The 14,020-nt window shown below is 35.7% G+C and overlaps 1 protein-coding gene across 2 annotated transcripts; it reads left to right on the forward strand.

Annotated features, from left to right (window-relative positions):
* Positions 1-1,901: 1,901 nt before the first annotated feature.
* LOC105321727 (spermine oxidase) lies at positions 1,902-11,618 on the forward strand. 2 transcript variants are annotated; one of them, XM_011420201.4, is made up of 5 exons: positions 1,902-2,125; positions 5,029-5,912; positions 8,528-8,727; positions 10,508-10,616; positions 11,003-11,618. In XM_011420201.4, the coding sequence occupies exons 1-5, from the start codon at positions 1,936-1,938 to the stop codon at positions 11,171-11,173; spliced, it is 1,554 nt and encodes a 517-aa protein (XP_011418503.3). In that variant the 5' UTR covers positions 1,902-1,935; the 3' UTR covers positions 11,174-11,618. The 2 variants fall into 2 exon arrangements, with proteins under 2 accessions (XP_011418503.3, XP_065926199.1); XM_066070127.1 differs by lacking the exon at positions 1,902-2,125 and adding an exon at positions 2,862-2,974 and having other exon boundaries at positions 11,003-11,617.
* Positions 11,619-14,020: the final 2,402 nt, after the last annotated feature.

Genomic DNA, 14,020 nt, shown 5'->3' on the forward strand with positions numbered 1-14,020 from the left:
ATAACCCTGAACGTCGGTTGACGTTACTTATTTAATGTTTGACCAAATATTTACAGACATTCTACTCTCTTACGGACTGTTTTAGATTCAAAATACACTTACCACCACCCCCACAAAATTCATTACAGTTAAACACAAACTTGCAAATAATTGTTGACTTATTTTTTGCACCATTGAGCATTTTCACAGCGTATGTCGGCTTTTTCCTGGGTTAAATCCATTTTGTTTGTACCTCTCGTTGCGCCGTAACGTCCGGCGACGTCGATGTTTTTAGTTAAGGAATGAATTCAATATTCATTAGTTTTATACGATATAAAATGGTTTGGGACAGTTTACGCTTTATAAACCGCGAAGCTTAGCCCCCCCCCCCCCCACTTTTTTTTGCAAAGTTAGATCTAATCATTAGGCACATAGCATCAGAGAGGGTTCAGTCCCCCACTTTTTGTCGCAGGAAACATAATTGTTCCTAAATTTACCTTGAAAAGATTGAAATATTGAGAAGTTGGAGTCATAGGTATACTAGCCCCCCCCCCCCCCCCCGGATTAGGAATTTCACGATCGGGGAAAAAAAATTGGGTAGGTAAGAATTTTTTAGGACCTATAGGTAACCCCCCCCCCCCCCCCCCCCCCGACGGATTAGGATTTTCATGATTTTGGGAATTAGGTTTTTTCTTTTTTTGCTTGTTAAGATTTCTGAGGATTAGTCTATCCCCCCCACCCACCCACTTTCAATTTGCTTCCGACGCCAGTGAGTAAATGATAACTTTAGCATACTAGCTACTGTATTATTTCAAAAGTAAAATTTAGATGCTGTAAGTGATCATGTGTTACATTAAAAGTTTAAAATCGAAGATTTCTAAACTTATCTATAACAATCCCTCCTAACACTAGTCTTTAATATCTTCTTCACTTGTTGGACAATAGAAGTGTGAAATTATCGTAACAGCTATATATGTGAATGTTTACTTTTCTGGCATGCCATTACTATCCCTTTATCATAAAAAAGCAATGCCTGTCAAAAAAATAATTGTAAGGAGAATGTTTTAAGATCTGGAAGAGAACGGTTGGGCTAACTGTGCTGGAACCCCGCACGTTAGCATAGAGTGTTATGTTGGGTTAATTAACTGTGCTGGAACCCCGCACGTTAGTGGAATTTATGTGATATCGGGCTAGCTGTGCTGGATTTCCGCACGTTAGTGTCGATTTTGTGCAAAGAATTATATCGGACTGTCCGTGCTGGAATCTCTGCATGTTATTAAGTTGTTCTCTCAGAACTCCGAGAATCGGTTTTCATCAGAATCCCATGTACCGTTTATTTACCAACTTAAATACAACTTGTTGAACTTTTGTTTCGTTTTGGAGTTTTTTTATTTAGCGTAAACTTGAGCGAGTGTAACGAATTGAGCTTTCCCCTGAATTCACACTTTTACATTACAATTCACAGTTTACAATACAAATCAAATACATGATACGTTCGTGAAGGTTGGGTAGTATTTTTAGTAGAAAGCCGATTGGCATGCTACCGGGCTAACCGCAACTTCACGGAAAATTCGCGATAGGAACTTTACATTTAAAATTCATTGGTGAAACATGTATAAACAGATACTTTTATATGACTATTTATCATTTTAAAATTGTAACAACTTCATAGCAATATTAATGAGTATACTACTGATATACAAAGTATCCTTTCGGAAGTTTTTGCGGAAGTTGGTTTGTTGATTACTGTTTTAACTACCCTAGGTCCGTCGTGGGTGCACCTGCAGTAATATGAAAGAACACATCCTTACGTCACAAACATATATAGTATTACGAATATAGATATATGTCCCCATTACGTAATCCTGAACTTACGTGAACCAAAAAGGAATAAGGAACATCACATAGTTTACTGTAAGTTCGTAAAGGTGAGAAGTATCAAATTGAACTTTGGGCATGGATGCTAGACTTGTCACCGCGTCTGGTCAAGTAGGACTCCCGCGGCAGGACCCCATGGTGGTGATCGTGGGAGGGGGGATAGCGGGGGTGAGCGCTGCCCGTCACCTTATTAACAGGGGAGTCCAACAAGTGCTGATTCTGGAGGCCAAGGATCGCCTGGGAGGTCGAATACATACAGTGACAGGGGGTAAGCATTAGTACTCTAAGTACCCATATATCTAGTTCATGTTTTATTCTGGGTCACCAGAAAATCTATAACTCCGTTATAACATCGGTTAATTTTTATAGAATGTCTTTAAATTTCTTCAATTTACAAGATAAATAAAGAGGTGTCTGAGATGAGTCTCCTTTCAATCCATATAATATTCAGACAAAAAACAATGCGGAAAAGAAACTGATGAAAAAAATATACAGTTGCTGATAATAAGTAGTCGTTTAGTTTTTGATTTATAGCAACGTGTCTTGGTTTGGTATACATGTAGATATAAGACAGAAATCCCTGAAGTTAACTCCCTGTCCTCCGTGTACTAATTCATTTGGCCATAAATCAATCAAAGTACTGAAGTACTGACGGGAGTTGATTTTATCGATTATTATTTATCTTAAAATCATCGATATGTTAATTTGCTTGGGAAGTAGTTTATAATCTGTATTTGAATTACGCCAATTTTTATAATATGAATTCTCGAACTTTTCCGACAAGAATTTCGAGAAAACCTCTAATGAATCATGATGTATAATATTTAAAAATAGAATTGATTTCATCAAATTATGTATCGGTATTCGAAATATTTAAAAAAAATTGTATGGATCCAACCAATAATGAACTTTAGTCTCGTTCAATCAGATGCTCGGCTATCTCCGTTAGTCTCCGACAAGTAAGAGATACCAGGTCACGTGATAGCTTGTTGATGCAACCTCTAAATATAGACTGACCCTCTGCTTGTCGGAGATGCAAGGAGACAGCCGATGGTTGAACGAGACTATATTGACCATTGGCTTAGGAATACATACGACTGGAAAAAACTTCTAAATTGTTCGTACTTTTTAAAATCTGACTATTTCCAAGATATTTATAAATAAGTTTCCTTTAAAAAAATGTCTCAGCATACATTATCTTCGCTAGCCAAGGGTTTTCGGTCCACACAGTGGACCGAAAACCATTGGCTAGCGAAGATGACATTACATTGAATATATCGATTATTTTCAAGAACCAAGTCTTGTCAGCGGTGATGATTTGTGCTTAGGTCCAAACACTGTTTCAGTTTCGGTTTGCCAGAGTAACTGCATAGGAGAGTTGATTAAAATCAACTCCCAAAAATTGCAGCTAATACTGTAAGCAGGTGTTAATAGCCAATCACCAAATCATAATTAATGGACGGGTATCTCTCCCTGCAGCTCTCTTGGTTAATGTACATGTACTAATCCTTCTTCACAATGTAATTTTTGTATATATATTCTCTACACTGTAAACACAGTTTATTGAGAATAAAGTTCATTGTCATTGTCATTGCACTTAATATCGGTAACATAGTGGATTCGGTGCGCTAAATAATGAAAAAGAACACTCCATCCCATCCCAAAGTTCAAAGTAACTGAAAAACCTGGATCAGTTAAAATGAATTCGGGTACATGTTTTTTGTAAATGTTTCATTATCAGACGAATACTTTCGATAAAAACGCATAGTTGTGTTTGCTATACAGAACTACATAATACATTTGTATAAGTGCATTTTTTTGCGATGCCAATGTTACTCGGTTGCAATGGCCTGGTCAAATAATCAGTTACACACAATGCTAGTATTTCAAAATTCATAAGTACTTGCAATGAATATCTGTAATAAATGTATTCGATTTAATAAATAAATGTTGTAAATGATTTTAAAGAACCAATTTTTTATCAAATGCTCTCCTTTCTGTTCATGGCAAATAGAACCATTTTAACAAGAGCTTGGAATTTTGGTATAAAAATTGGACGTAACTGTTTCTTGCGTCAAAACAAGTTAAAAATGACGTTAGTGTCGAGTGAAATATGCATAGCTTGCGTAGTATTAGCGCAAAAGCCAGATATATCTTGATGATTTCAGAGAGCCATGGCTGAGTGGCCAGCAATGAAATAGACAGGCTTACGTCACATTGCTGTTTGACACAACTACCCAAAGTTCAAGCTCTTGTTAAAATGGTTCTAATCATGTACGTGTAAGTGACCTGATGTTACACGTACCTCGGGCTATTATTTATAATCAAAATCCTGGACAAGTGACTAACAAACAGAACAAGAGTATTTCTTGCTAAATGATTGAGATTTTGAAAAGATATTATCAATATATATTTTAATAAACATGGACTGAAAAGATAACTAACAAACATTAAAACGCTATAGGTATGTAATTTACATATATATCTCCCCAATTGCTAGTACATTATTTCCTATGTCGTAAATTTCCGTACCACCTACTGAAGCCGGGTGTAAATATAACGTGACGTCAAAATGCACTTCTAATTTACATCTTTGGTCAAAATAATGTAAAGTTAAATGAAGTAAATGAATAAATAACTTGTCAAAATCCCTATTTCTTAATATTTTAGCTATTGGTCTGAATAAATGATTATCGGCATAATTGCAATTAATATTATTTTTGGGTTCTTTTTATCAAATTTATTTCACTAGTAAAACAATATTATTTAAAAATTTGTATAACATAGGTAATAAATTCGTTATCCAGGTCACATACGGACCAAAAAAGTCAGAAAAGATAGCAATTGTTTTTTAATTGCAGCTCGCAAAACAAAGGCTTTTTTTCATCGAGTTAAAAAAATATTGGAGAGAAGCATTCTATCAAGCAGTCAGATGTATTTTCGGCCATTCCTTGATATTTTGTTACAAAATGAAGAAAAGGAATAAAAAAATAACGTAACACATTTTGGCGAGGGCTCCACGTTTTCTTTGAACAAAATTAGACACACAAATAATTTTTAATAATCGTGACAATAAAATGGTTCTGCTTGTAAAACATTAAGAAAAAAAACCCATTTAAACTTTTAATATATTAGACACTGCATATAACATTGGACTTTTTCAAAATCCAGACTCAGGTAATGTGGACTATGGAGCCCAGTACATTCACGGCCAGGATGAAAACCCTCTGTACCAGCTGGCCCTTCAGCACGATCTCATAGTCTCCCCTTCATCGAAACTAAAAGATACCACCAATAAGTCTATCACAGCAGAATTATACGGAAACGAATTCCGTACGGACAATGGGGATCTCGTACCCAAATATACTGTCCGAGATGTAAACGAGGTTCTAGAAGAAGCGTACGAGAAGTGTAATTGTTGTCTTGACAACGCAAGTACAAACAAGAGCATAGGGCATCATTTTGAAACGCGGTTCGAGGATTATCTCCAATCATGTGCCGATTCGGAGAACGACGTCATCACAAAGAGAGGAGTGTTCGATTGGCGAATTCGATGGGAGTTACATGACAACAGTTGCCTTTCTTTGTTTGACGCAACAAATGGGAGCTATCAAAACAATAGCGGTGACTATTTTATAGACGTCCGTGGCGGTTTTCAGTCAATATTTCACTCATTGTTAAATGACATTCCTCCGGAGTGTGTTCGAACTGGCACGCCGGTATCAAGAATACACTGGAGAGGTGAGGAAAATTCGGGTAGATCCCGAAAATGCACGGTGGAAACCAAACATGGCGGAAATGTGAATTGTTATTATGTAATCGTCACAGTGCCATTGGGTGTTTTACAAACAAATATCAACACACTTTTTTGTCCGACTTTACCTCAATCCAAGAAAGAAGCTTTGTGTAGGCGCGGTTTCGGTAGCGTTGTAAAGATATTTTTGACATGGACAGAACCTTTCTGGGAGAGTTCTTTTGAAGGGATCCAATTTGTCTGGACATGTTCAGCTTATAAAAGTAAAGATAGGCTACCAAAGAACACACTGACCAAAAAGGTATAATGTAATGATAAGTAAACTGCATACTCTGTGTACTATTACCTTTTTTATCTTTAATGTTATTTTTAAAATGTATATATGACGACGATTAGTTAAATCTTACAGCGTGAAAATATTGATGCTACATTAGATGCCATGTTATTTATGAAGACGCAAGTCGTCTTCATGCAGTTCGTGGGATCAACATTATAATATTTTCGGAATTGTCAGAATATTGCAGTGCGGAAAGAATTGCGAACGGTAGCATTGTCTAGCCGCCTATATAAATATGAATGACAGGTCAAACAAAGAGAGATAACCTTGTATTTTGTGTTAAAATAGCTCACTTCATAATAAAAACTAACGGAAACGGATTTTTTTAAGGTGGTATGGGACACTTCCATGTTGTGACGTATTGTTTATCGAAATAAACAATAAAACCAAGTGTGATTATATATGTAGTTACTAGTTTCTTTCCCCATTTTGTCACCTATCGGCGTAGCGCAGTGGTTTTTACAACGAATCTGTGAGTCATGAGTTCGAATTAAATATTCCGCTGGGGGTTTTAAAAATTTTACCTCCAAATATTTTTAAAAGCTATCTTATTGGTAAAATATTGTAAAATTTGAAAATTCTAAACCGGTGAAAGTATTACAATTATAATGTATTTTAATCCACATTAATATCGACAGATGTCCCATACCACCTTAATACACCTTCTTCCCTTTCGGGGGATTTTATATATTAGTTATATTTACATTTTCCAGTGTCTTAAGCTTTGCCTGTGATAACACTACATATCGATTTTGTTCTATATAAGTCATAATACAAATGATGCCAAATCTAGGCGCCAGCGGGGTTTGTTTATCTATCATATAAATATATAATGGTACGATGGCTTAAAATTATATAAATATAAGTAATAAGGAATCATTCTTTGAATATTCTGAGATAATAATTTCGGTCGGGGTGTGATCAAATCTATCATAAAGCCTGAAGGGCTTTATTGGATTTGATCACAACCCGACCGAAATTATCACCTCATAATACTCAAAGAATGATCGATGCCTTATTCCTTATATTTAGAATATTCAAACCAAAGAAGGGTTTGTTGTTTCACGCGGGGGGGGGGGGGGGGGGGGGGAGGGGGGGGGCATATGTCTACTGACCAAAATGCATTCCACAAAAATCATTTTGCTTTGTAACTGTTAACAAATATGAATTTACATGACAATTTACTTTAATATCTAACGTAAACATGTTCATTAAATTTTATGCAAATATCGGTCGCTAATTAATATTTTCCTAACTCATAGAGACCGATTTCAATGAGGATGTTTTTAGACCTGACCCTCCCCCCCCCCCCCCCCCCCCGGGCAAAACTTTCGTTAAAATAAATAATTATTTGAAATTGATTATGCTATTTAGTAGATAACTTTGTTTTTTTAATATCTGACAAATTCCGAAATTTTGAGTGTAAAATGTACGCGGGAAACGGGCGATAGCGTTCGCAGTTTTATGTACGAGGGTTGTTCGGAAATTATTGAGACATTTTCTCTTATTCTTTTAGTAAAAAAGATAAACTCTTGAAATTTTACCAAAATGTAAATCAGGATAGAGTTTATCAATGTGAAAAGTTTCTTGTTCATGGCATGAATAGATCATTCCTAGTAAGCTGACCAACGTGCCTTCGTCCTGTAACCCGGCGCAACCGCAAACTTTTCGCAACGTCATTTTAACGCTTCTTATTGCTCCCGTGTTTTAAACACCTTACAAACAAACTGAAATAAGAATTATTCTTTATTTCTCATCTTTTGTTTTAATTTCAAGATGTCATTATTTACATTTTCTCTCATTCTTGTTTTTTTTTTTTGGAGAAAAAATCGAGTTATTTCTACCCGAAAGTCTAATTACTGTAAATGTATCCTGCAGTCATTTTGTTTTTTGTTTTTTTTTCACATATTTTAGAACTGTTGACAACAGATAGTGTGTTAAAAGTTGTTAATTAATCCCTTTGGCCTAATTCTAGTTAAACAATCAGTGAAAAAAAATATGATGAACTGAAGTTCTGTACCTTGTGTTGTCATCGTATAGTTTTTTACGCAATTGCGTGGCTTTAAAAGGTCTTCTTCTGATATTTCCACCAGTTTAATGGTTTTCGTTGCGCCGCCTTCACGTCAAAATTCAATGTAAAGTCGCTGTCAGATTTTTATTGTTTGGTAAATATATGTGTACCATATCCGTATTTCAAATCGAACATCAGTGAAACTTAATCAACAGTTAGTCGCAAAGAATAGCAAAATGAACATATTTAATTTGATTTCTTTTATCATTAACTGTAATTTTACGGACAATTATAAAGTAGATGTTTAAGTTGTTTAATCTCCGAGTTCATGGCTGCGCCGGGTACCCCGATCACCGACTTGTTTATCTACTGTCGTAAACAAAATATTAAATATTACTAGTATTTTAATATTACTTTGTTTTATTATTTGTTGGTGTTTCTTCAGTGTCTATGTCAATTTTCACCAAAATTCGTCACTTAGAAGAGAAAATAATCGATTTGTCTCAATAATTTCCGAACAACCCTCGTATATGTACACACACACGCCCACACACAACGTATATTTCAGAACGGAGACCCATGGTGGCGGGACATAGATGGCTTCCACGTTCTTAAGGAGAACCCCTGCACGTTACTGGGATGGATGGGGGGAGAGGGGGCGATACTGACGGAGGACCTCAGTGAGGAAGAAATCCTACACCCCTGCCATCTCCTCCTTCAACAGTTCGCCCCTCAGCTGAAAATTCCAAAGCCCCAAGCGATAAAAAGGTATGTCTGAGTAGTAGGATTAGTAAGGAACAGTGTCGAGTTTATAAGGGGTATGATCACAATTTTGGTCAAAAATTATTTTTCAGATCTGAAGTAATATTTAAAAAGCTTCAGTAAGGTATTTTGTATAGGCAACCAAAATTTGGGTGTCGTTCGTTGAGTTATAAGCGAGCTACAGAGCTCACAAATCTTTACTATATAAACAAGGATTTTGTTTACATTTTGAATGCTGAAGTGAAAAGTCCAGTTTTAGACCTAAAATGAATGTGCTAAACGTTAGGAACTGTTGATTTATGCTTAAAATAGAAAAGAAGATAGACAAATCGGCTTGAAAAGATTTTTTACTGGTATATTGAATCTACATGTACGTAAACAAAAACAGAACACGAGCCTTGCAATTGTTTAGATGGCAAAGAATTGTGCGCCCTGTATCTTGCTTATAACTCTACAACTGTCTCTACATTTGGTTATTCGAAATGCACTCCTAAAGAATTGAAAATAAATAAAAACAGAAAAATAGAATTTGAATAAAATCGCGACAATGTCCTTTAAAGAAAATGTGTATCATGGCCAAAAAAGTTCAACTTTTAATATTTTGTTGTAATCAAGAACAATTTTTCAATTGCAATTTCTGAAAAATGCTAAGATTCTAGGACATTCCTTTTTTCAATACATATAATTATGATAAATGATTGGAATAAAATTATTTCTGCCGTATATATTTGACACACTTCACATGCCAACAATTATGATCGAGCATTGTATTAACATCATTGTCACATATCTCGTCTGCTCCAAGTCGATCCCACAAATACATACTTTTGTATGCCTTAATATATTTTGTGCGCCAGTCTTTGGAATTTCTAAGATTGGAAGCCAGAAAGGCAGAGAATATCTTTAATGAAAATCCTGGAATAAAAACCTTGTAACTGAGAGAGTACATGTATATAGTATATACCATGCACACAATTGTGTCTGGGCGAATTCATTGGACGTGGCGAAACCGTTGGCGAAAAACAAGAGGCACATGGGCCACATCGCTTACCTGAGCAACACAAGCCATAATAAAATAAAATTTATGAACTCATTCAAAATATATCGGGCCAAAGAATGAGTAAAATTGATCCTGTTTTAAAAAAATTTCAAAATTTTCTACAGATGTTTTTATGTTGAGCACCTTTTGTAACTGTTATATTAAATATTGACCATTGCCATTTCCAAACTGATTTTGAACAACTGTTCATATAAATATAAACCTACATCAAATTTTGAACCCCTTGTGTGGCCCCACCGTACCACCAGGGATCATGATTTTTACAAACTGGACTCTACACTACATGAGGATGCTTCCACACAAGTTACATCTTTTCTGGTCAATTAGTTCTTGAGAAGATTTTTAAAGAATTTAGTAATTCTTAATTATCTCTCTTTGAAAGAGGGCGTGACCCTTCATTTTAACAAACTTGAATACCCTTCACCTAAGGATGCTTTGTGCCAAGTTTGGTTGAAATTGGCCCAGTGATTCTGGACAAGTCGAAATGTAAAAAGTTTACAGACGGATGGACAGACAGACAGACGGACGCCGGACAAAAAGTGATCAGAAAAGCTCACATGAACTTTCAGCTCAAGTGAGCATAAAAAAACACACGGGCGAAAAATAACCTTGGATACAGTAAACCCCTCTAAACACACAAAGTGGTCAAAGTTTGCCCTTTTAGCAGGGCCATTATTCAGCTTCCTAAGTGATCTGTTCAACTACATCCATTGTTTTTTTTCCCAGAACTCAATGGTTGAGTGATGAATACACACAAGGAGCGTTCAGCTATATCTCCACGTATAACAAGCCAGGTGACACCGAGGAAATGGTCAAACCTCTACCATCTGAGGAGGTAGAAAATTTCTTACTCAACATATTAGAAAATTTAAATAACATAAGCACCCACTTTTCTGAGACACAACTTTAGCTTCCCAGAAAATTATTAATTAGAATGCAATTTAGAAATATTTGAAATTACCGTAAATCATATTAAGATTATAAATTTTCGTTATATCAATTTCTCCTTTTATTTTATTATTATTATTATTTTTTTTTACATATAAAACAATATTAGTTTTGTTTGCGAAAAGAAATATTCAAGACTCCGGGTTTTCACGAAATTTGCGAAAAAGTTGGTTTTATACTCTTGTTCTGCAGCTCTTTCATAGTTATAAAAGTTTACAAGTACATCAAGCTGATGTACATACAAATTAACGTCTTTTCCTCTCTTTGTTTCAGGACCCGACCCTGCTGTTTGCTGGGGAAGCCATGAGCCATCACCACTTCTCCACTACCCACGGCGCCTATGAGACGGGGATACAGGCTGCAAATATCATACTGCAAAATGAAGCCAAGAAAAATAGAACACAAAATGACATGTCATCGTTCAGCGTATCAGAGTATATTTAACACCGGACTTGAACAGATTCACATCGGACCACCAGATGTCATATCGACTATCGTTTCATGAATAATCCTAGACTACCAATTTCCGTGGGTTTTGCTGTATTATACAGTAAAAAATGCTTATAGCGAAGTCCCAGAAATGGGCAATTTTACTTTGTTATAAGCGTAATTCGTTATATCCGTCAAGTTTACAACATGTAATAAAGTCACGGGGAATGAAAATCACTTCGATGTAAGCGTCAATTCTTTATAAGCGTGCTCGCTTTAACCGTACGATAAATTAAAGTCTTCAATATTTACATTCAGTGTATACTTACCCTTATGTTTACATTGGAAATCTGCGACGTTCAGTTTTCTTTATTTTACATCTACCAAGTATTATTCCCTCTACTTCTTAACGGAAACTTATAGTTAATTCATAGCTCTATAGAAACAGCCAGACTGAAATCTACACGCCCCATTTATCGATTGGTCGAAACCTACAGCGACATAAGAAAACACGGACTGCACGAAATAATCATGTCAGACTCCGTCTCACAGGAGACGATTTGGCTGTTTCTTTTAGCTAACGTATTTATGTACAGTAATTGGATGAATTTTTACTTACTTTTCGTATTCAATTTATTAATTAGTTAAGAGAAAGATGCTAATAATATAACAATAAAACGGTTTCTCAAAGGATCCATGCGGGTTATGAAGGCAGCGATCACTGCAGAAAATTAGCGGGTTATGTATTTTTTTCTGCAATGTCGCTACCTTCATATCCCGCATGAATCACCTAAGAAAGCATTTTATTGTTTAAATATCCTCTCCCATTTCGCCGCAGTTGCATGAGACAAGAATATCTTGAGGTTATTACAGCATTGACTACTGCTCTCTCCAAAAGGCATAGCCAAATGGAATATCAAGGTGGGTAAGTTGCTTTGCCAGGTGGCAAGAGCTGTGGGTTAATACATGTATTGAAATAATTACAAGACAGTATCTGTATATATTGAATTATAGCGTTTTCTTTTCTCAAGAGGCACTTTGCAAGTGTCATTTTTAATCTTCATTGCTTTCCCTACAAAACTTGGATGAACAGCAGTCGGAGATTCCTGAGGCGTGTTCAACAGAGCATAGCTGCGTTCAAGATCGTAGCTTCTACGTAGGGCTACGTAGTTGAACAATAAGCTAGCCTAGCCGCTACGTAGATATTCGTAGCCTAAATAATTTATGCTAAGCATCAAATTCAAGATGGCCACCTTAGTTACCACTTTGTAACAAACATGAAATATATTTTATTTAGTGATATTTTGTTTAACTCTTAAGTTATTATGAATTTTAACATGTATATTTCCACTTGAAATAAACAAATTTTGTCGATGTAATTAATCTCTAGTTGAATATTTCCAACTTCAAATCTGAGACCTAGCGGTCCGTTCTATAGACCTAGATATCTACGATCTAGCGGCTAGGCTAGCTGCTACTACCTTGAACGCAGCCCATGTGCTAGCAAGCGCTCGCCACATCTCCTATAGGCTATACAAGAGGCGAGTTCAGAAGTATGGGTGCTAGCACTTGCTCGCCAAAATTCCCTTTACCTGCAACATGAATTTTGGCTAGCGTTCGCCAGTAAAGCTAAGTCAGAGGATGACCTTTCATGCCACCTTTTAGTTAAAGGAAGTGAACATGAAAAAATTATCAAGGGCTCAAATTTGTCTGTTTGATGTGTATAATGATATCTGAAAACTGTTTAGACAGAGCTTTCCTCAGTAAAAAGATATACCACTTAGAATAACTAATTCTTGCAATCCATGAGCGCTGCCATATTGTTAAAATCATTACCTCCCTGCTGGGTTATCGCTAAGCATCTAAGAGAGGGCAGCACTGATGCTGCCGTCAGTGAGACACATTGCATTTTTACACACGTTTAGTAACAGAGATAAAATGCCATCATCAAAATGTGAATGGAAACTTGAAAGGAGTGTAAAGAGTTGTCATTTTTAACAGTGTTTATGGAGGAAGATTTTGGATCTCGGAATGATGCATTCCCACCAGCAGTTAATGTGACATGTAACTAGAATGGAATGTCCGTGGATCAGTGTTATTGTGACCTATTTTTTCTTGCACTCGGGAATTTCTTGTTTATGAGTTTGAACATTATGTGTGCTACATAAATGAGCACACAAGGTGCATTGCACAGCATCCTGACTTTTAAAAAGTGTCTTAGTCCTGTTATTCTTCTGCATGACAGGATAAACAAAAGGTACATATCAAGATCTTATGTATAAAAAAAAAACAAATCAGAAAAATTTCCAGGGCATTTAAATAAAAAGTAACGGTAAGAAACCCCACAAAGAAAATGGAATTACAATTTTATATTAATTTAAATTGAAATCTAAAAACAGCATTTTATTTATGTAAACACTGACTGCCACATGATTCTCCGTACAAACATCTGGAATGTGATGGTCTTATATTTTACAAATTAATTTATCTAGTATATTCATTTTTTGTACAAATCATAAATAGTTATCTGAGGTTCATTTATAGAAATGTACTAAATCCTTGTCTTCTCATGACAGTGCACAAAATTTTTCTTCACATCAAGGCATATTTTTTCTTCTTAACTTTTATCAACTCTGTACATAAACACTGGCCTAGTTCCAACATTGACCCAGTCACCAGCAGCAATGTGGCTTATCTACGTCAGAGAACAGATGCATGCTGGGGAATAATGGATTACCTCCATAAACCTTTCACCGAGAGTGTTAAATTGATAAAATCTCTTGATAGAAATAAACAAAAAGGTAACAGACCTCATTTTTAAGTTTCAAAAGGCTTTTAAAATTTATTAAGCAACAATTATTT

Source organism: Magallana gigas, chromosome 8, assembly GCF_963853765.1.
Source record: "Magallana gigas chromosome 8, xbMagGiga1.1, whole genome shotgun sequence".
Classification (NCBI taxonomy): domain Eukaryota; kingdom Metazoa; phylum Mollusca; class Bivalvia; order Ostreida; family Ostreidae; genus Magallana; species Magallana gigas.